The following is a 24,151-nucleotide window of genomic DNA, read 5'->3' as shown; positions in this document are numbered from 1 at the left end:
TCCTCCTGGGGGAAGGAGGAGGGTTGCCACGGTTCTGCCCTTTGCAGGGTCCCCTCAGGGACAGTGGCCGCCGGATCATGCCATGGTTTAGGGTTTATGGCAAACCAACTGAGAGCCCCCTCCTGGGGCTCATTGACCATAGCTGGTTTCCCCGCTCCCAATCATTGGGAACTCTGCTGGCTCAGGCACCCCCTGTTCTTTCTGTGACCCCAGGGATCCTGAGACCATACTGTCTCACCTAGGATTCTGCCCCACTTTGCCACCTGAGCACCTTTCAGGCAGCGATGTCTTTCACTGGAGCAGATTTCTAAAGGTTCCAATTTCACGCTCCGGGGCTATATCACTTTCTGGTAGCTGGCTTACAGAGGCTTCCCCACCCCCCTCCATTTATCTTCCAATATATCCCCTCAGATTCACTTCTCTGCACTTCCTACCTTGCAAAAAGTGGTCGCTTTTCTATTTGTAGAATTCCAGCAGTTCTTTTCCTTACATCTCAGGTTGAATTCATAGGTGTTCAGAATGATTTGATAGATATCTAGCTAAAATTCAAGGGACCAGATGAAACAAGTCCCCTACTCTTCTGCCATCTTGTCTCCCTCCTCCACAGATAAGCCTTGATCATTCCGTCTCTCGTGTCTCTCACCTGTAAAATTAAGACATCTTCGGATAGCTCCCGTTTTTGGCAACAAAAGCTTAAAGATCAAACGAAATGTCTGATTTGCTTCAAAAACTTACTGTGGACGTACTAGGAGTGGCTGGAGGCTGGATGAACTGTGGGAAGCATGCTCCTCAGGTGCATGTAGATATACCCCCCAGAATTGCTCCTCTGAGCTGGGGGAGCACCAAGAATAAAGGACACTGTCTGTAGGCGCTTGGCCTTGAACTGTTTTGGAAGTTTCAAAAGCAGAGTAAATGATTTTCCCACAGATCATTTGATTAGCTGTTGCTCACGAAGACTTAAACCAAGAACGAGTGACTTCCCCCCATCTGTAAGTAGGTTATATAAGAGTTAGAGGCAACAGACTTCTCGAGGGCCCATTAAGTTTGAGCTGCAAATGTAGGCTTAAGTAATGCAACGTGGAGATGAGACGCAGAAATCACAGAAACAAATATATGGCATACACAGACAACCAAGCCCCGCTATGGAAAGCTTTAATCACCACATGTAAAAAACAATATATTCACATATCAAAAATGGCTCCAAATGCTTTATCATCACCATAAACAGTCTAGAAATGAAAGTTGCACTAATATAAAAACCTTCCTGTTCATAACCACAAGATTTATGAAACTGTTTCTTATAAACACATTTTTTTTACCCTGAGGCTGACATCAAAGTGAAAACAAAAGTCACTACCAGCTAGAATTTGTTCAATGTAGAATTTTAAAAATCATTCACTCATTAATCTGGAATACGTTCTCTTAACTCTCCTCACGCGTACTATGTGTGGACAAGAGGAAAAGGGGGCAGATGGTTGCGTCTAGTCTATTATATATTAATTAGGATTTCTCAACCCACTCTATTGACCAAAACGAACAGAATTTTAATATCAATTAATGCTACACTATCACATTGAAAAATTTATCAAAATTAGTTCTTCCTTATAAAAGGAGAATTGGCAGTACATTGTCAGACAAGAACAGAATTCTTTCTTACAATGTCTATTGCAATGCACTCTATTTACTACATCTGAGCCAACTAGTTAAGTTCAGAGTTCATACCGACTGCCTTGCAAACCTCAACTCTGGGCTCTTGGTCTAGATAAGATCTGCACATCTACAAGAATAACTCCCAAATGCTACAACAGTTACTCTATTCCAGTGATGGGAAGGGCAATTGTGTTAAATTGAAAAAAAAGGACAGCCATGTTGAAGTGGGGATTACTGTAACATTTTTTTGGTGTGTAAATAACAAATAGAATAAAAAGATTTTCAAAATCTGAATTCCAAATGTCTCTAATATTGTTCTTTTGTGAATGAAACTAGAGCAATAGTTTGCTACCTCTCACAAGGTAGCCTGGTGACTTTTCTTCCAATTATTTCCATGATAATCTCTGTAGGTTTCTAAAATGGGCTCTTCCTAAATATTCACAGCATTTCATGTAAACGGATGTTAGTGTGCACATCTGAGTCAGGAAACCTTTGTTGCTGCTTGGTTTCAAAGTATTGTACATAACAGTTTCCTGTGTACTACTTACTTGCAACTGTACAGTTACATGTATTCTGGACTACAATAAAAATCTGGAGATAGATGGCAGTTGAAGAATTACCATGCCTAATCTTGGTCCATACTCTTCATTTTTATGATTTCTAGATGCTTTCCCAGTGCAAATGATTGAAATGAACAACACGGGCATGGACATTTACTGGCTTTTCCCTGAAAAGTTAAATTATGTTCACAACTTCTCAGTCAAAACTGAATGAGGATAATGGAGAGACAATTCAGTATTAGATTGAGTTAGGAAAAGGTTTTCTGGCAAGGCTTGACACAGGTGTTTTTTTGTTTTTTTTTCAGGTAGAATCATGGAAAATCAAGGTGGAGAAACACTCAACCATCATATGGCTAATTCCTCCATCTGACACCTGAACTCTTGTATGACATTTCTGCCAAGTTGTTGTCTAGCCTCTGCCAGAATACCTCTAGGGGCAGGAAGCTGTTCCAACATTACTTACTCTTCCTTAGAATAGAATAATAGCAAAAGAGATGGAACGGGTAAACAAACTTCCATTACACGTGATTATGAACTAGATCTAACTTTTCAAGTGTTATCAGATTGTTGATTTACTACTCAGAAGACTAAACCAGATTTGTTCCAAGCACCCCATGCCTTCTGCAGTGATTCAAAATGGGGAGATCCAACTTAAAAATGTGAATATTATGAACTGCTGTTGAATAGCTGTGTGTGATAGGGAGCAGATAAGAAATCTTACAAGTAATTATTGTAGGGACCCCAAAGCAAAGGGAAAAATACATGTTTTGGAAAAGAAATAAATGTTTCACTCTAAAGAGGCAAGAAACAGTGTGTGCAAGTCATGGTACAAGAATTCAAGAGCCCTGGTGGGTGAACTGCAGGCTAACTACAGCCTGCAGCCCGTGTCAATTCTGACGTAGGAGATAAGAGAATGACATGAGCGGTCTGAGACGGCAGCCTGCTCCCCTGAGCAATCAGAAGCAGGACACTCTACCTTGACTCTCTCCTTTGGCTGGTCTGGCAGCTCTGTAAGTAACATTTTTATTTCTGATTTCTCCCACGGTACTCAGCCTGCTTCGAGGTTTTAAATCCCCACTTTGGAAGACCAACAAGGCAACGTATTGATTGGTGGATAATAATGTCAGGATTCAATTTACAAAGGATCAATTCCTCTGAAGGGACACAGTTATGTCTGTTTTTTTATTTTTTGGACATATATATATGAATAAATATAACACACACGTAAACTTTACAGACTGAATGATCATGTTAATTGAGACTTAGCTGATTCAGTTTTGAGTGCTACCTTTTGCCTCTGTGTTAAAATGGCAATGGTATCGTATCAATCTTTAACAAACAAGACTACGAGCAACGGACAAAAACAAAACAACAAAAAACCAACCTTAAAGTCAGTATGTCTTTTTATATGGAGGCCACTTTTTTTTCATATCTGTTTCAAAAGTATCAGATAGTGAACATTTAGTGGCTAGATGACAGAAGAGCAAATCTTCCTGCAAAAAAAGCACAGAACTTCCTTGACCACTGAGATTTGGAAATGAAATCAATAAAAGTCTATTAAGTACTCAGGATAGATCTGGTTGGCATCAAACACCACAAAGATCTTTGGGTCCCAGGTATCATCCACACAGCTGTCATATAAATTCACATAGCTCCCGTCTTTGGAAGGAGGTCGCATGTATTTGGAGTCTCCGTTTATGTAATCTCCAATTAGCACTCGAGCGAGAAACATAGATTTATACGTTCTAAACAGATGCCGCTGTTGCAAGCTGACGCCATGAATTTGGAATGTGTTTCCATGTTTTATGTCGTCTTTGCAGAAGCGACTGGAGTAAATAGCATCTCTAGCAAAATAGGTTCCTTAAACAAAAAGGACCAAAAAAAAAAAAAAAAAAAAAGCCAGGATTACTCTGAAGAACATATGAAACACAAGCAAAACACTCTAATTGTTAGGGGAATGGGCACATGGAATCGTCTGAGGAAAACAGATGTGGTATTTCCTCGTCTATAGATCTCTGAGAGAGAACAGAAAGCCATGGATAAATTGTTTATACAACCCATTCCTCACCACCAACACCCTCCCCTATTCCCGCCAAAATGAAGTGACCAGACTTCCGTTTCCTAAAGGAAGCTTACAAAGAAATCCAGTATGTACGGCAGAGAAAAACTGTTTCTGTGACCAAACATGTGGTGAGAGCTGAGTTCTAGCTGCATGGGCCTCCTTCTCATTTCTATTTGCCTCCACTGCCTTCCCCAGCCCGCGGCCCTCATCCAGCATCCACCGGCTCTCTGCTGAGCCCAGTGAGAATGACTGGTCTGCAGAGATTACTTCAAAACCCAAGAAACCACATTTCTCTGCTACAGGGTAACAACTTAAGAATATTTTGGGAGATAATAGAACCCCATAACCACGAAAAGTCTTCCGAAGAGTGCATGCTGTTCATATCTGAGCACTCCGGAAGAACAACTTCACACAGGTTCATCACCAAAATCTGAAAACTCAATAAAGCATCAACTCTTCCAAAAGGGTAGGCCTAGGAGACTGACATCGTGAAGGCAATATTTACTCTGAAAAATTTGGGAAATGAATCGCAAAGTCTCAGATTATGCCATACTGACAGAATTGATGGTAACAATTTTCCCATCCCCATACAGTTAAATCAATGGGATGGCCTTTTCAGTAATTATTTTAAAAATTAATCTACTTTATGAAGATGTAGCATGTCTTGATCCTAAGTAGTAGCCAGCTCTCTTGCTGGAGATAAGGTAAGAAATAAAGACCAGAAAAATAAACACCTATTCCTATCTTTTCTCCTCATCTCTCACCATAATTTCCTTGAATAATGGGCATAAAATGGAGAGCTTGGACTTTCACAACATTAGAAAAAAGATGAGGAATTCCCCCATATTCCTTATTGCTCATTAATATTCTTGCCTACCATTTTCTAAAAATCAGAACAAAAAATACTAATACCTAGACCTGTCCACAATGTAACCAATTCATTTTATAGTTCTCTGTATATTTGACATAAAGCAGTTTATTATAGAGGCTTATCCAAGGAAGGGATTTATACATGGAAATTAAATATAATGCAAAAATCAGCTAATCTGGACATGATGTCCCTTTTGAATGACTGGGACTTGGGGAGCTATTTAACCTGGTAGAGGTGTCAAAGTCTTACTTCTACCTTGTACCTGCAGGAAGTGGCTTTTCTGTGGCTCAGAAATTCTGAGGGTGTGTGAGGAACCTAGTACAGTAACTTTTAACTTAATGACTATCAAACTCCTGAATTATAAAACAATTATCTCTAGAGAGGAGATTCTCTCCTAGGACTCAAACAAGACCTGGAATTCTGATAATTACCTTTCCCAAAGAGAGCACCATGTATACCATTTATTCTCCAGTCAAAGTTATGAATGCAAATTGCTTCCACAAATTCACTGCTGGTACCATGAAAGAGCATTTGTTCATTAATCTGAGGCACGCCTCTTTTTTTCTTGAGCTGAGCCTTTTTCCTAAAAACACAATATACATAGGCACAGCACACAAAGAGAAACAGACCATTAGTGGCATTTATTAGTTTTCAGAAGACCTAAGTTCAATAGAAAGGGTGAAAGAGAAAATACTTCTTTAACTTAATCCACTTTAAGTGGACAAAGCAGTTCTGGAAAAGAAATAATCTCAAAGGCTCTTGGACACATAATCATCTTACCAAAAATTATTAGTTACAACTGAGACTTAAGGTTGAAAATTATACCAAAAACTATAGCCATCTCAGATGACGCCCCATCATAGTAAAGGTAACTGATTGCCTAAACCAGCCAAGCTTTACAGATGCCTAAAAATGACACTAAAAACAAATAATATAAAGTTCACAGTCTTTATTTTTTTCTCTTTCCTTTTTTTTAAATTCAATTCAATTTAAATTCAATTTTAAATTCAATTCAACAAGGTATAGTACATCATTAGTTTTTGATATAACGTTCAATGATTCATTAGTTGAGTATAGCACCCGGTGCTCATCATATCACGTGCCCTCCTTAATGCCCATCACCCAGTTACCCCATCCCCCACCCACCTCCCTTTCCACAACCCTCAGTTTGTCTCCCGGAGTCGAGAGTCTCATGGTTTGTCTCCCTCTCTGATTTCTTCCCATTCCATTTTAAATAGTGAACTCCTTCAGCAGGGACCATGCCCTAATCTTTTTATCTCCAGAGACTAGAAAATGTTGGTTGGATTGAACTGAATTTTGTATCTTAGAGCTGAGAGGAACATTAAGCCATCCACTTCAACCCACTTCCCAATGGACAAATCTCTTCTTACCCATAAAAAGATATTCAATGCAGGACTGATCGTAACCGTAAAAAACAAACTGAAAACAGCTTCATATAGCATAGATTCCAGGCCTTTTTCTTTCCCGGACAGCCTTTAGTTGCCAAGAATCTGCTGGGTATCTTCTAATTTATAAATGTCAGTAAGAAACAGAAGCAGAGTCCAGATATCATCAGCCAGCACTGGCTCTCCTGGCTCACCAGCAGCATCACTTCGTAGTCACTCCAAACCCCCAAGACTTTCTCAAACCAGACCTCTTTTTGGCTGGCTGTATTTGTACAACTGATGTATAGACCTAATGTAGTAGATTGATTTCAATTACACTTTATCTTGAAAAGCAATTTTTAAAAAATGCATCATTTATAAACAACATGCAGCTTAGTGACTTTGTGGGGGAATGACAGCTGCATTTAAATGAGAGAAATGGAAATGGTCTTTCCCAAGAGTCATTTGGCAATATGTACCAAAACTTAAACATGGGGTGCCTGGGTGGCTCAGTGGTTAAGCGTCTGCCTTCAGCTCAGGTTGTGATCCCAGGGTCCTGGGATCGAGCCTTGCATCAGGCTCCCTGCTCCGTGGGAAGCCTGCTTCTCCCTCTCCCACTCCCCCTGCTTGTGTTCTCTCTCTCGCTGTCTCTCTCTCTGTCAAATAATTAAATAAAATCTTAAAAAAAACAAATAAACTTAAACATATATGCTTTGGTCTACTGGTGACAGTCTTTCGGACCATTAAGCATGAGGTTAGAAGGGTGTGCATTAAACGAATACGTTCTTCAGAAAAATCCAGCATGTTTTCACTAAGAACAAATTTGCTGACTTTCTTTTTTAGACCTTTAGGTACAGTCTGATTATTTATCTATTCATTTATTTATTTATTTACAATGCACATATGTTGCTGTTCCAAGGAAGGGAAATAAATCTTTAAAAAAAAAAAAAGATAATCAAATTTGTTTTGACTGTTTCAATCTTCCAAGGTCTTTCTAACTCGTGATTCATTCACATGACAACTAAGCTACCCCGTCGCATGTTAAATCTTTCACAAGTGTGATAAGCAAGCCCTCAACATTTTCATCCAAATTACTGATAAAAATGTTGAAGGGCTCAAGAAGAAAGCAAGCATGCCACTCAAGTTGCTCTCAGCCCAAGACTTTTAACTGGGTATTAATTTTTCTCTTTGAACTATCACCCGGCATACATTTCTCTATCTTGCCTCCAGTACGAGAACGTCTATCAACCACTTTGTAGAAACCAAGTTATACTGTCCAGGGCCTTGGTCATCTACCACTATGGTAATCCTCTTATTTAGCTGGGCATTAGTGAATCCATACTGTTTTTTCCAAGTAAATATTTTAGTATACATCTTCCTAAGGTCAAGCTTCACTGTCTGTAATGACTAGAATCCACTCTAAAATCAGCATATTCACTCATTATACTTCTTAGGCACAGATTAGGATAATTTCTGGTTTGAAAATTCACCTGAGTCTCTCGTAGTGTGGGCACTGAAAATCTGCTCAGTCACTGGATTGGACGTGCCATATATCCCAGTTGAAGGCAGAGTGGGATGGGGTAGGCAAAGCTTTGCATCTCCACATTATAGTTTATTCTAGTGCCAAGTACTAAAGCACCCATGAAATGTGGAGATTCATGACATACTGTGAGCTTGGGGTTCCAGAAAGGCTAACATTGAGCTCCAAGACCTCTTGGGCTGCAGCTAAACCTTTGGGGAACATCACAGGATTCAAACTACACTAAATTCTTCATGACCCTGCCCACCTTGGTCCAACCCCACAGTCATTTCTGAACTTCTGGAAAATACTCCAGCACCCTCTTCTCAAAGATATCTTAAAATTACCCACACTCTCAGGGACTAGGGTGCCAAAAGGACTAAGTTGCCACTTGCCCTAAATTGCAACAGGAGTAACTTTGTGCTCCAGTAAATTCGCCTAGGTTCAGACCAGTGGTTGTTCATCCTGGCTGAGCATCAGAATCACTTGCAGAACTTGTTAAAGATAAAGGTATCAGAATGCAGAAGTTCTGATTCAGTAGACCTGGGATGGGTGATAGACATTGCCATGAGTTAAAGAGCTCTGCAGGTGATTCTGATAGGTGGCTGGCCAGGGCTGAGAACCTGTCATCTAAATCCACATTCTTTATGAGATAGCAGCTTTCCCTGCTCTTAATTCCTTACTGCCTCATCCTTCCCAACCCTGGGTCAATCCAACCACCCCCACTCTCTGCTATTAAATATGGACTGCTGAAATAAGTCATAGAACATCCCCAGGTTTCCACTCCGAATTCACATATTCCAACATCAGCTAAGCCCTCAACACTGATGGAAATCCTATGGTTCCCAAGTTAGTTCTTTCTCTCCCATTTTCCACATTGGACATTCCAAATCTCCACTTTCCCCCTCTCTCCCTCTTATCTACACCTCCCTAACCCTTCACTCTCTGTAGGCTGCTTCACTTCTTATTTCACCAAAGACACGTAAAGTTTCAGGAAGGAACTCCATAACGTAACCCCTCTTCATCCCCTACCTCTACTTACCTATAAACATGACTGGACCACCCTTGTCTAGCTCCTTCTGTATACTGTAATATATTCTCTGAATTCCACCCTATCACACCTCTTTAGAAGTCTTAATGCATCAATTACCCTTTCCCTTTCTCTTGCACTTTAAACTCTCCCTCCCTGGGTTCTTTCCTACTGCAATTTACACATGCTCAGGTCCCTCCCATCTTCAAATTCAAAAATTGTAACAAAACAAAACAAAGACACCCTTCCCAACTCCACAGTACCCATCTTCTCACATTCCTTCTTTCTCTTTACTGCCAAGCTTCTCGGAAGAGCTGCCAACATTTGCTGTATATACAATACAGCATCCACCAACATGGCTCTCATCAAGGGTACCAATGACCTTCTTGTCACAAAACCCGAAGGACATATTCAATATCATCTTACTTGGCATCTCTTTTGTATATGACCCTGAGGATCAGGGTCACATACAACACCTACATGCTTAAACCACTTTCTTCCTTTGGTTTCTGTGACTCTATCTTCTTTTGGTTTTCTTCCACTTTCTGTGGTTGTTACTTCTCAGTTTCTGCCTTGAGTTTTTCTCTATCCATCCCTTGCAGAGTTCAGTCCTTGGTCCTCTTTTTAATCTACCTACACTCCCTGGTCATCTTTTCAATTCTATGGCTTCTACTACTTCACATTTTCTGATAATTCCAAAACCTTTATTTCTAATCTACACCACTCTCCTGAGTCATGACACATGTATCAACTATTACTTCCTCCCCATCCTCCCTAAAGACAAAGACCAAAATCTGTTCCTGCCCATATTCCCTTAGTCAACCGAAATGAGTCAGAAACTCTGGAGGTATCTTTCCCGTCTCCTTACTCACACCACTGAACGCATTAAATCATCATTCTACATCCTTAATATCTCAAACCCATCCTCTTCATTCCGACACAGCAGATGCCACTTTGGTTCAGGCCACCCAATATGTCTCAGTTTAATTACTGAAACAATCTCCTAAACTGGTCTCCCTGCTTCTAAATGTGACTCCTTTAAACCAATGTTTCTCAACCTTCACACTATTGCCATTTTGGGCTAACTAACTGTTGTGAGAGGTTGTCTTATACACTGTAGGACGTTTTGCACGCGACTTCTACCCAGTTGATACCAGTCTTAATTCCCCCATCCAACCACATGACAATTAAAAATCATCTCCAGTCATTGCCAAATATCCCCTGGTGGGTAAAATCACTCCTAATCGAGAACCACTGATTTAAACACCTTCTCCACAGTATAGCCTGATAACATTATTTTTCTAAAATGTAAATTGGATTGAGCATTCTCTTGCTTCAAGTTCTATAATGGATTGCCACTGTCCAGGAAAAAAATCCAAACCCTTCAGTTTGATTTATAAGGCCCTGCATGGCCTGCTCCTGCTAACTCTCTGACCTCAACTCCAAATCAATCCAACTCAAGTAAGGCTACTGAAGAAAATCACACAACCATTCCAATGGTTCTACTACAAACTCCTGCATGCTCAACCGCTTCACTACCTTTCTACCTTCTTCTCTAGTCATTCATCTTAATTTTTATTTTCATTTTGTGGTGCAATTGCCTGGCTCCTTGCTCAAGTTATGGTCCTATAAACTGTTAGGTCCCAAGTGTGCCTAGAATAGTGCCTGTCACGAAGCAGGTGCTACAACATATTTCTTGGAAGAAGGGAGAGAAGTAAAAAAGGCCTGGGCAAAATGGAAACGGATGCCTGAGGGACTCCCGTGGGCCTCACCGCCTGTACAGTGAGTCAAAGGTTACATGATGATAAGAATGACTAGGATTGTAGTTCTTCGTGGAGATGTCAAAATAACAGGCTGTCCTTACAATGAGACCCCATATTTTCTACTGTCAGTGCAGGTGACAGGTTCATTTGCCATCACAGATTTCTATAGACCAACAGTACATAAAATCATGAAGGGCACTGACAGAGTGAAACCATTTCCAGTAAAATCCTTTGTATACAATTTTACACATGGGGATTCAATGGTACATTTTACCACTAGAATTGAACAGAGACAACTCAAATTATGAGTTCAAATATAATTGAACTCCACTTCAGAGGCCTGATTAAGAATAATGAATTAAGTTTTCCTCAGACCATTTTAGAAAATCTCACTTTATTCACTGAGAGAATAAAGTTAAAGGGAAGAGAAGCCTCAATCCTCCTCAACAAAAGAATCATCTAACAAGAACCCAATAAACCTTCTAAATTCAGTTAAACTCATATTGTCAGAAATAAAAGTTGGCTTGGTTCAAAGGCTCAAGACTGAAAAGAATACACACTGAAAACCCCTTATCTTACCATAAACTATTATGACAATAAAACCAGGAATATACTCAGGCCGTATCACTACTTATCAGAAGCATGAAAGAATTCCACGTATCATTACCAAACAAAAGTCGGCCCAATTTTCAAGGATATGGGAATGAAATGAGTTACGGCTTTGAAATACTTCAGCAACCAACAGTAATAGAAATAAAGAGGATATATTATGTGAGGTAAATCCTAACATGTTAAGTCAGGATGATGGATACATTGTATTCTGCATTATATTCACTATATTAGACTCTATTATTTGAAATTTTCTTTTCTTTTTTTTCTTCAAGATTTTCTTTATTTAATTGACAGAGAGAGACACAGCGAGAGAGGGAACACAAGTGGGGGAGGGAGAAGCAGGCTTCCTGCCGAGCAGGGAGCCTGATGCGGGGCCGGAGCCCGAGACGGGGCTCGATCCCGATGCAGGGCTCGATCCCAGGACCCTGGGATCATGACCTGAGCTGAAGGCAGTCGCTTAACTGGCTGAGCCACCCAGGCGCCCATTCTCCTGAGTAAATATTAAAAGTCTGCTCATATTTAGGGGCGCCTGGGTAGCTCAGACAGGTAAGCAACCTACTGATGATTTAGGCTCAGGTCTTGATCTCATGGGTCCTGAGACAGAGCCCCACATGGGGCTCCGTGTTCAGCCGGGAATCTGCTTGAAGATTTCCTCCCTCTGCCTCTCCCCCGCGACTTGTGGGTATGTGTGGGCACGTGCTCTCTCTGTCTCTAAGATAAATACATTTTTTAAAAGGTCTGCTATATTTTAAAAAATTAGAAATTACATATCATCATAAATTTAATAAAAATGCTTCAGGAAGCCATTATTTTAAGTAATATTTGTTATTAAAAAATACAGCCACAAAAGGTTAATTTGGACAATACCTTTATGTTTTTTGTAACGAGATTTATTTTTAGAGTAAATGCATACTGAGCAATCCAACAGGTGGTTTCCAACCTAAATTAAGTAGTCAACTGAGATTTTAAATCTGCTACATACACTGGGCCTAGCAGGACATTTGAAGGTGTGTTTCACAATGTCCTCCAAAACAAAACAAGCAAATGACTACCGGCAAGATGGTGGAATCACTTTTTCAGAAAATTCAACAATTGTTTCCAGAGACTTCTAATTCCACATATAGGGCTGTGCCACCAAAGCCATGCCAACAAAGCTAAACAGTTTCCTCGACTCCCTCCTATTGCCATCTGTAGCCACGACGCATAGCTCTGCACCTCAAAAGCCACAGTGCCCGTAAGCCAGGATGGCCTTAACCTCCAGGGTGGCTGTCACCAGCCCTCACCCCGGCCCCTGGAGAGCACGCTGAGGTGAAGCGCTGGGACACACAATTGGCACGACAAAGCCAAAAGACAACATGGGTCAACATCCATGCTTCGCCTTCTCCAAGACTCCAGAAGCCTTAGAGGCTACAGAGAGGGCTCGGGTCAGACGCCGCCTCACCTGCAAAAGAACTCCCACAAGTCCAGGTTTTGAATTCTCTGAATTCTTTTAATTCTGCCGCGGTCCATTGTTTTCCCAAAGAGACTGGCAACTTCGTTATACTCGTGTGTTTGACTGTGCAAAGGAACCAGCTGGAAAAAGAAGTTTGCATAGTTTTACTGGGGCCCCTTCCGCTCATGCACAGGGCGGCTGGCCAGCCCCGCTCTTACCTGATAGGGCACGTCGGTGTTCACATTCTCCCAGTGTGGGGGCATGGGGATGGCCTCATTTTCACAGATGTAACTTTAAATGGCAAAAGACACAACACAGTATTAGAAACTGATGATAATTATGGTCGATGATTTAATTTCGCCTTTTCTCCAAAGCTGAATTTTCATGTTTGGGATATTGTGACAAACGCAATTAATTGAAGCCCTCAGTTCTTTATTTTCAAATATTTACTCAGTGTCTCCTGTGTGCTGCCTTTTGGGTGCTGAACTGACAACTTTGATGGAAAACAGACAATCTCGAATAACATCAACATTTAAAAAACGGTTGTTTAATTCCATCATATCTTTCTTAAAATTGCCAGAAATTTTTTAAAATGTAAGGAGGATTTTAGATAAAGGAAAGGAATTTCCAAGAAGAAAACCCAATTCTTGATAAAAAAAAAACATTCTTCTTTAACAGATACTGCCTATCAAATAAAATCCAAACCCTCAGCCATATGTTCAATGTCCTTCAAGCTCTAACTCAAACCTAAACTCTTCTCTGTTTACTGCCCTCTATTCCCCATACACAGCCTGTGGTAATTCACCTAGTGTGGCCAATGAAACTTTGAAAACCTGCCCACTGCGTTGAAGCCACTGGATATGAACACAGAAAAAGATACTAAGTTGGAGGGCTTCATGGCAAAAGGCTGAGAAGGACATACTAATCCTCTGGAGACTGGAGGTTACTGGAAGAAAGCCATAAATTTCCAGCTTGTCTTTAGCTTCCTTTTTAAAGCTCATTATAATTTCTGAAAAGATCCTACAATCATATGTTTTAAAAATGAATACATATAAAGAAGCAGACAGTGAACAGTTTCCTTCCCTCTTCATTTGTCACCTCTTGCCCCAACTCCAAGTGATCAGGCTTTTTAGACTTTGGGGTAGTTTTCCAGACATTTTCCAGTACTACAGAAAGTACTGATACAGAAGTACCTACCACAGAATCTGGCCCATGGTAAACACTCCATACATAGTGGTTAAATGAATGAGTGCAATCTATTTTGCAGGTGCATAGAATTCTATGGTGCAGATATACCATCATTTATATAACAGGTCCCTTGTTGATGATATTTAGCTTGTTTTTGGCTTTTTGCTACTGTTAAGAATGCTGCACAACAACAAGGTTATCCTTTTTCCATTTTACACACCTACTAGTGTATCTGTAGGATAACATCCTTGAAATGGGATTCCTGGGTCAAAGAACATATTTATTTCGGATTCTGACAGATACTGCCCAAATGCCCTCTTTGAAGGTTGTACTCGTTAATATTACCACCAGAAATGGAGAGAATTCCCATTTCCCAACAATCTCTCCAAAATGGCGTGTTATCAAACTTTTGAATTTCTGACAGTTTGATAGTAAAAAATAGTCTGGTATAATTTGTAGTTCTCTTATTAAAATTCAAACTTTTGAATTTCTGACAGTTTGATAGTAAAAAATGGTCTGGTATAATTTGTAGTTCTCTTATTATGTAGTTCTCATATTATCATATGTTTCTAATGGGTTGTGGGTCTTCTACTTAGAGATTCAGATATTACAGAGATAAGCCTTTGATGATAAGAGCACCAGTACTTTTCCCAGTGTTTGTTTTTGTTTTTGTTTTGTTCTTCTTGTTGTTTTTCTTGTTTGTTTTGGGGGGTTTTGTTTTGTTTTGTTAAAACAAAAGATACTTCAGGCAAATTTTTACTTTTACCCTCGGAAAATTTTTTTTTTCCTAATTTTTAACGAGCCCGTAGCCTTAATTAATTGTAACTTCCTTGCCAGTAGGAAATGTTAACCATTCACCTTGCATGTAATACATGCTCGATATATCCCTGCCATAAATAAATATATCCCTGTCAGTGCTCACTTACTGGCCTCACTCTACTGTAGCCTACATAACTGTTCCTCCTCTGTCATTATCTTGCTTCTTGTCTTCCATTCTGATTATTCTCTACCTCTCCTGTCTTTGTTCTATGGTCTCGATAGTCTGTGACAGAACAAAGTGCTCGACCCCACAATGTGCTGCTTCTCCCCACCAAAGTACACCAGCAATAATAACATACAATTACATTCACATTTTCCATGATGGTATCTCATTTTTCTCCCAGACTACACACTCTTGCAAGCTAAGTAATTTCTTTATTATATTCCTTGTACTCAAGAATAAAGATATGATGTGGCTGATAAGAAAATAATATATTCTCCACATTCCATAGAAGTACTAGGGCATTCATTATATAAGGACTTGAATAACTTCTAAATCATGATGCTAAAATATAAGCCAAAGGTCTTAAGAAACAAACTGATAGAAACTTAAAGCATAAAAAAAAAAATACCTAGTAACAAAGGTGACATTAGGTCAATAAAGATCAAGAAAGAAAAAAAAGAAAGAAACTTAAAGCATTTCTTTCCTTACTCTAATTCTTTCAAAGTATCTCTTTGGGAAGAGCAAAGATACTAATTCACATGCCGGCATTTTTTTTTTCCTGATTAATTCTACATTCTTTCAACAGCAGGAATTTCAATATTCATTCACTTGGGCAGAAAGTGGGGGTATGCTCTAAGATTTTCCCCTTCACTTTCATTCACATTAATAATAAATATGTATTCTCTTTTGGCATCTATGCCTCTCTTTTCAGACTGTGAATAGCCAGAGAGAGCAAAAAGGAAGATGTGCAACCAGCCCCAGGAGCAGAGAGCCATGCTGTTGGCCCACCGCTCTCCCACCTCCTGCAGGCCTCCTTTGGTCACGACAGATTTGAAATCACTCCCAGGAGTCACCCAATGGGGATAAGTGGAGGCAGAGACAAAATGGGGAATTGCCTAGGATTTATGGTCCACATAACTGGGTGGTTCTGTCAGAGTATTTGCAAGTTAATTCAAACCTACTTCATTCAGTAAGCTATTTCAAGGACTTACAGCAGAGACCATGTGGCATTCTGTAACTGTCCTAAAGAAACGAAAACATGTAAACATATAAGAGGAAATGAAGAGGACAATAGGAAAGGAAACAAGGGCAGAAAATAATCATATTGTTAGTTCATCAACTATTGTGAAATTCAGTAACAAAAAGAGCAATACCAAGATCATGAAATAACCTACCCAAACATTTTCAGTCTACTTGTTCCTCTGTCAAATACTAAGAAAGAGGAGAAAAGCCCACTCTTTCTACCCCTAGTCTCTTTACAATACCTGAAAGCACTGATAGAAAAGGGGGCTCTTTTTATTAAGCGCTGTTTTCCAGTGATGAGATTCATTTGCTTCATTTCTGTATACAAAGACAAAGATATTAGATAAGTGGTAGGAACACACTGTGCTGTAAATAGTCACGAAGATGTGTAGCCAAAGTATCCGGTGATGGGGAACCTTGGGGCTTAGGGAGGAGCTGACAAGCACAGTCTATCAAGGACACCTCACCATACATCTACTTATCACAACACAAAAGTGTTATTCAGGAGGCACCTGGGGGGCTCAGTCGGTTAAGCGTCTGCCTTCGGCTCAGGTCATGATCCCAGGCTCCTGGGATGGAGCCCCACATTGGGCTCCCTGCTCAGCGGGGAGTCTGCTTCTCCCTCTCCCTCTGCCTCTCCCCCCTGCTTGTGCTCTCTCTCCCTCTGTCAAATGAATAAATAAAATCTTTTAAAAAAAAAATGCTATTCAGGGAGCAGGGCTTCATCGCGTGACCTACGCTCACGCACAGGATGCTCAGCTCATGCTGCTCTATAGGCAGGGCCCGCTCCTTTCTGTATCCCACTGACAGTAAACAGATGCTACAGTGCAAGAGTTCCAAACTTAGGAAAATGAAGAGTACTTGGAAGAGGATGAAATTATAGAACCAAATCTTCCAGTTGGTTTATTAAGTGGAAAGTATACTTACTTTGATTTCTCCAAAAATGTTGAGAATGGTAAAAAGATATGTTACTGCTATAAAACTTAACACAATTCACAGAATTTCAAAAATTGGTACATTTCTCGCCTTCTCTGTAAATTGTATACCCAAACCAAAACAGAAAACCCACTAGACACAATACATCCTTTTTAAAGAGATTCTAGTGATAAAAGACCAGTTAATTCTCTCTTCTGTGCCTTAACTGTGGCGATATCACCAGGTCCATTACTTCAGGCCCACAAAGCTAAGTACTGAGGCTTAATGTGAGATGCTAGTCCCTCTGTCTTATCTAAATGGCATCATCCCATTCCAAAATAAAGAGGTTCGCCCATCTAGGCAAATGCTATAAGGTATAAAGTATGTTCTGCCCTTTCTGGATTCTCTTAGGTTCTGCCCACGATGGCATCACCACTGTGCAGGAAAAAGCAAGATCATCTCAGCAAAGGGAGCAAAGCCTGTGGTGTCTACTTAGAGCAGCTCATTCTGAGTTTCTGTTTCACCATTTTTATCAAGAGCACCTGAGTTGGCTTGTGGCCGAATGGTTGGGGCTAATGTTGCAAATAGTACATGCAAAATGCTGATATCATTATATAGAGGGTTGGTGAAATGGAATCATTATATGTGACTCTTATTCTTTGATAAAGACATTTTTTAAATAAACTGCATTGTTTGAGAGAAAGCTCTCCCCAAAATACAGTTTAATAGAAAATATTCTTTCAGAAACAGGTGGCTTGCTGAATTATCTACCAACTGCTTTGATAAACTTCATCCTTGTCATGAAGCCTGGTGTGTGTGCATATCATGAAGTCTCAGTATTGCTTCAAATAGGCACTTGTACACAAGATGTCTAAAAGATCTAGTGGACACCTTCTGTCTAAATTGAGGCCAAAAGACAAATAATCGGGGTCCCTTAAAGGCAGTCTATTTGCCTAATTTCATTAAAAAAGTGATGGCTAGTCAGGAGTAGTAAGAATATATTATAATATAATATAACTCTTGCTAATAAAACAAGCTTTGGGGGAAACAATAATCATTAGAGATTTGGTTACATCAACCTCTTACTGGACAAACCCCTTTCACCATTTCTGGGCCTCAGCTCATTCAGGGGGATTTCCTAAGGTTTCACCACCATACTGCACCACAACACACTCCTACCTCTGTCATAAAGATACTACTCATAGAAGCTGGTATGCACCAGCTAGAGGACTAAGCCATGCAGCAGCCAAAATACGCTTTATTAAGAAAGCCTCCCTGGGGGTCTGGCTGGTTCAGTCAGTAGAGCACATGACTCTTGACCTTGGGGTTATAAGTTCGAGCCCCATGGTGGTTGTAGAGATTACTTTAAAAATAAAATCTTAAAAAAAAAAAATCCTCCCCATCCAGGTCTTGTATGTCTCTGTGCAACAAACAGCTGAAACTAACAGCTTGAAACTGAAAGAGTTGAATCCAACAGGTTTTTCATGGGATACCTAAAACCATGCCCATATATCACAGACGAAATCCAAAGTGGGGCCGACTTCCAGATTAGCAGGCTATTCTGTGAAAGAGCCAATGAAATCAGAAAATGGTAGAAGGCAATGTCCACGAAAGAAATAGTTTTCTGGCAAAGACACTAGGAGATGGGTCGTTCAGCTGAACTTTGGTCTTCAAATTATCATGAGCTAGTGTTACTAACCTCTCAGATTGATCCTTAAAATAAAGATTCCCAGCTATTTCAAAAGGCTGAAGAGATGATGAAGAAAACAGCTAAAAAGTGTTTTGTGTTCCTTAGAAGAGAAGTGTTACATAAGCTCAAAATATACGACAATCTCCATATACATTAGTATCGATAAGCATACAAATACTCCTTTATAAAAGGTAATGTTGCTCAAGATTTTAAATCTTGAATTTTTATAGAGAGATTTCTGTGTGTGACAAAAAGGATTTACTTCACTGTTTACAAATACATCAACTAATTCTCATCTACAGTACTGTAGATTTTACCATATCGATATACTAAAAACACACAACTATTAGGGAAAAAAAAAACATACCTGCAAAGTCTATCTTGTAGCTGAATTTGGAAGTAGTAAAAGAAATGGAGCCACAAGGGTTTGTTTTGAAGCTTTTTTCGATATCTTCACTGCTAACTGAACACTGAATGTTGGTATCCGGCTTTAAGACAAACCAGAAAGTTTCATTTACCAGCTGTTCACATCAATGGCTTGGCCACAGAGGCGGTTCTGTGGTCACAAGAGACAGAGAATGGAGCGACACAGGGAACTCACTGATCTCCTGTTCTAGTTCCCACACACAGGGTGAATCACAGCTAAGCCAGCGTGTGCAAAACAGTGTCAGGATTTCCAGCAAAGAAATTCCAGCAACTGCTTAGAACCCCTCTTTCCAAATTGTTACGATTTTTACAAATTATTACAATAATTACAACTTCCTCACTGGCTCAAATCTCCTTTAAGTAGGCTTGGAAGTAAAAGAAAAGCACAAGCTTTTGAGTATGGGTTCAAATTCCCTAGCTGTATGTGACTCTGGACGGATTCTGTGACCTTTTCTGAGTTTCACTCTCTTGGCCTGTGAGACAGAGTATAAGCATCTGCTTCAGAGCTGCTGGGAGGCTAAAGGAGAAAAGATACCTGTGGCATCTAACATAATACCTGGCGGACACAAGGTGCTTAATATGGGCTTGCTCTCTTCCCCTTCTCCTTGTCCACCAAACGGAACTTGGAGTTGCTCGGCCGTACTGACACTACACAACTCAGTCACACTCGCTCTCTGTACACGCAGTGAATGCGCACTGCTTCTTCTAAATACATGATTGAGAAAACCTGGGGAAACGAAAAGGAAAAGGACTAGAAGGATTCCTCTTTTTTCTTTTAGTCAAGCTATCTGATGTCCTTAAGGTTGAATGTCCTTCAGGGTCTGCACTGGCACACTGTGCGGCAGCCAGGTGGCGCTAAGTGGACCTGAGGCCCTTCTGGTAGGTTCTGGAAAGGAAGTACCTGAAACATGTGCCACTTCCCGCACTCCGCCAGGTAAAACCAGCCCCATTGGGTGTCCGATGTGTCCATCTCATCCATTTCACTATCTGTCCTCTTGGGTAAGAATTCTTCCGCTTTGTGAAACATCTCCTGAGAAGCCAGAAAGAGGAAGAAGAAGAAATACTTTTCTTAATAACCAATGTACTTTTTCTACATCATTTTTCTTACTACAAAGAACTATATTCCAAGTGTCCTTCCCACAGTGACCCTTTAAAAATACCATTCTCTCTGGCATATTGACTCTGAAGATAGACATTTACAAAGGCTGAATATCACTGCTTAACAAATATGACAAATAATAATACACTCAGGTAAGATATATCAATGCCCATTCAACCATTTAAGTAAGCTGTGTCAATATCTATAAGCACTCCAGATTTTCAATACAGTGCCAAGCAATTTCTGTCTTATCATATGTTCACACATTTGGTCAAAAAGAATCCATGCTATCACAACTAAGACCAAATACACCTGAGATTTGTTTTAAACATTCATTATTCCATGGCATGGAAAGATGTTTATAATCTATAGTGTTGAGTACAAAAAAAGGTTATAATAAATAGAAATAGTATGATCCAATTTTCATAAAAAATTCACCCATATTTACCCATATGAATATATGCGTATGTACCTGTCTGTATGTGTGTATGTACACACATACAGATAAAAAGCCTGAAAAAGCCTATACAACAATTTATCATAGCTTTTTCTAAGTGTCAGGATAACAATAATGACTATAGTAACCCTTACCTGGCTCTTACAATGTGCCAGGTGCTAAGTACTGTACAGATAATAACTCATTTAGGATTCATGACAACCTGGTAAGATAGGTATTATTATCCCAAATTTATAAAGGAGGAAACTGGAGCACAGAGAGATCATACAATAGGGCAGCCAGGATCCAAACCCAGGCAGTCTGGATCCAGGGTCTGTGCACATAACCACCATAGTATACTGCCTTATACTTCATTATCAACGATTCTACAATCTTCCCTTATCAAGTAACTTATGTCCACACTATCTTTGAAAAGGTTTAAACATTCTTGAGTAGAGATTGTGATGAAGAGAGGGTCACCAGAAAAGGGGTGATGAGGTTAGTTAAAGATGATTAACTTTATCTGGAATGTATCCTCATTCCTTGAGGGTTTTTAAATAAATTAAATTTGCATAACTGATATATGAAAAGAGTCCCTGTGCAAAAAGTCAGAACATTCTAGATAAAGCTAAACATGTTTTTGACCGTCCCTTCCATTTCTGGTATCTTCTCACCTTCCTTCTCCAGGATTAACCAACACTATCACTTATTCTGTATCTTTCCAATCTTTGTGTGTGTGTGTAATCATATACACACATACACACATATATGGTTATTGGTGATTTGTTAAAATTTTTATTTCCTACATCTTTGATTTTTTTTTTTTTTACCAAAAGAATACACACTACTTGGGTAATTTAGAAAATATTTGCTTTAAATTTCATTACTTAAAATGGTCCATCCTGTTTCCAGAAGCTATGTAACCTGGCGTAAGCTTCTAATTACCTTGTCTAGGGCAGTTTCCTCTTCACAAAATAGAGATTAAAGGTTCCTTCCTCATTGGGCCATTATTAGTAATGAGTGAGATAATGCAGTAAAGTGCCAAGTACAGTACCTGAGCTCAATGAAGGGGGCTTGTTATTTTTTATTCATGTTTGGAAACTTCTCCAAGGTATGCTTTATGATTATTTTCTGGATTTTTCCTTCATGTTTTAAAGTTGACTGGCTGCTAAGAAATGAAAAATAGAACACTCTAGGGTCAAGAGCTTCAGGTATAGGACCCACTATTTGCCTTATACCTTTTAATCAGAAAATAAAGGCAATGATTTGAAATTTAAGATCAATTGTCCAGGTTAACTATTCACAACTCCTGCTCTTCCTTCTATTACTGTTCACATTGTTTGGCCATTTTACTGTGAGAAAGAAAGCAAGAAAAACCTAAATTTATTTTTTCTTCTGAAAATAACTCCTCAAATGTGGAAGGATGAGTTTAAAGGTAATAGTTAAGATAAACATTTGGCTTATGCGTTCTATCTTTTCTCTACTAGAAAAGGGAAATGAAAACAAGAAATAGGAAGTAGAAAATACCCTTTATACAGTATACACGTATCATGTGTGCTTTGCTATGTCACACTGTCCCTAAGATCACACTTTAAGCCAGGTTACAAGTGTGTTTTACCAAAGTCCTTCCAGAACTTCCTGTCATAAATAGCTTTGGGTCGGACCTAGGACAGACTCATCTTTTTCCCTATTTTGGAGAAGGTAGCACTATAGGAAGGTGCCACCATATAGAACATTCCTAAAGCACTTCAAATTCTACAGAATTTTTTGTCTTCCATAGCCCCATGTGCAGGATAAGTCACTATCCTCCAATTAAAGTTAGGGGGGAAATGAAGCAGAGAAAATGCAATTATTTTTTCTACAATCATAGAGTTAGCCAGAGAGCTAAGAGTTTTAAAACTCAGCTGGCCTGCCTGAGATAGAAGACAGGTGCACTGTGCTGCCGGGCGGGCAGATGGACCGGACACAGACAGGGCGAAGGCAGGGATCTGAAGGACGCATGGGACACAGGAGGGGAGATTGTAGGCTCTTCTGGGAGGGCTGCCCAGACAGCTGTGGGCACAAATTCCTCTCTCCTGGGGCAAGGGAGAGGGCTGACACAATTTCCCTCCCCCACCCCTCAGCATAAAGTAACCTCAGTAAGCAGCACAGTGCCAACAGTGGCAGCTTAAACTGCTTACAGCAAGCCCTGCTCCCCTGCACTCTGCAGGTGCTGCTTCACTAGGGCGAGTGTGCTTGAGAGCCAGAGCAGCAGGCTCCTCCCCTAGAAAGACCAGCACAAACCTCACAGCCACCAAGTCTCCTGACCATAGAGTGCTGCAAAGCTCCAGCTCTGGTGGAAATAGGATCTGGTTTCTTTTAACAAGCCAACCACAGCATACCTAGTTAAAACTTGCCACACTCTGGCCAAGGTCCAAACACTGCCCACTGCAGGCAAGGAGAGCCTCTGCAGACGACTGGCCTGAAGGACAGAACAGCCAAAACATAGCAGCAGAGTGCATGCAGCACACACCAGAGACACTCCCTGAAGCACCAGGCCCTGGACACTATATGACCTCTTCTTCATAAAGCCATTACTCTCAGGAACAGGAAACATAACAGGCTTTTGTAACATACAGAAGAAGACAGACCTAGACAAAATGCCAAGATGGAGGAATTCATACCAAAAGAAAGAACAAGAAAAGGTCATGGCCAGTGATCTAATTGAAGCAGATATAAGTAATATGCCTGATCCAGAATTGAAAACAACAATCGTAAGGATGGATACTAGATGGGCTTGAGAAAAGCACAGAAGACACCAGGGAGTCCTTACTGCAGAGATAAAAGACCTAAACACTAGTTAGGCTGAAAAAAAAAAAAAAATGCTACAACTGAGATGTGAAACTGACTGGATGTAATGACTACAAGGATGGAAGAAGCAAAGGAATGAGTAAATGATATAGAACATAAAATTATGGAAAATAATGAAGCCAAAAAGAAGAGGAAAAGGTAAGTATCGGATCACAAATGTAGACTTAGGGAACTCAATGACTCCATAAAGCATAGTAACATTTGTATCATAGGAATCCCAGAAGAAGAGAGAGAAAAAGGGGCAGAAGTTTTACTTGAGCAAGTTATAGCTGAAAACTTCCCTAATCTGGGGAAGGAAATGGACATCCAAATCCAGGAGGCACAGAGAACTCCCATCAAAATCAACAAAAGCAGGCCAACACCAAGACATATCGTAAAACTTGCAAAATACAGAGATAAGGAAAAAAATCCTGCAGCAAGAGAAAAGAAATCCCTAACTTACAAGGGAAAACAAATAAGGTTAGCAGCAGACTTCTCCACAGAAACTTAGCAGGACAGAAGAGAGTGGCATGATTTATTCAATGTGCTGAGGAAAAATATGCAGCTAAGAATATTCTATCCGGCAAGGCTATCATTCAGAATAGAAGGAGAGATAAAGAGTTTCTCAGACAAACAAAAACTAAAGGAGTCTGCGACCACTAAACCAGCCCTGCAAGAA

At 40.0% G+C, this 24,151-nt stretch overlaps 1 protein-coding gene across 4 annotated transcripts in view; it reads right to left on the bottom strand.

Moving 5' to 3' along the window:
• Positions 1 to 651: 651 nt before the first annotated feature.
• Positions 652 to 24,151, bottom strand: part of PARP11 (poly(ADP-ribose) polymerase family member 11) — a 44,446-nt gene continuing 20,946 nt past the window's right edge. For 2 of the 4 annotated variants that reach the window (XM_027594467.2, XM_027594469.2), the window contains exons 2-9: positions 21,698 to 21,811; positions 20,010 to 20,138; positions 19,050 to 19,170; positions 16,320 to 16,395; positions 13,103 to 13,175; positions 12,894 to 13,024; positions 5,575 to 5,726; positions 652 to 4,070 (exon numbers count right to left, since the gene is read on the bottom strand). In XM_027594467.2, coding sequence (XP_027450268.1) covers positions 3,754 to 4,070; positions 5,575 to 5,726; positions 12,894 to 13,024; positions 13,103 to 13,175; positions 16,320 to 16,395; positions 19,050 to 19,170; positions 20,010 to 20,135 — 996 coding nt within the window. In that variant the 5' untranslated portion in view covers positions 20,136 to 20,138; positions 21,698 to 21,811 and the 3' untranslated portion in view covers positions 652 to 3,753. The remainder of the gene's footprint in view (positions 4,071 to 5,574; positions 5,727 to 12,893; positions 13,025 to 13,102; positions 13,176 to 16,319; positions 16,396 to 19,049; positions 19,171 to 20,009; positions 20,139 to 21,697; positions 21,812 to 24,151) is intronic. The other 2 variants (XM_027594468.2, XM_027594466.2) reach the window with 2 other exon arrangements.

The sequence above is a fragment of the Zalophus californianus genome, chromosome 9, assembly GCF_009762305.2.
Source record: "Zalophus californianus isolate mZalCal1 chromosome 9, mZalCal1.pri.v2, whole genome shotgun sequence".
In the NCBI taxonomy this organism is placed as follows: domain Eukaryota; kingdom Metazoa; phylum Chordata; class Mammalia; order Carnivora; family Otariidae; genus Zalophus; species Zalophus californianus.
This window is presented reverse-complemented; position numbering and strand designations above follow the sequence as displayed.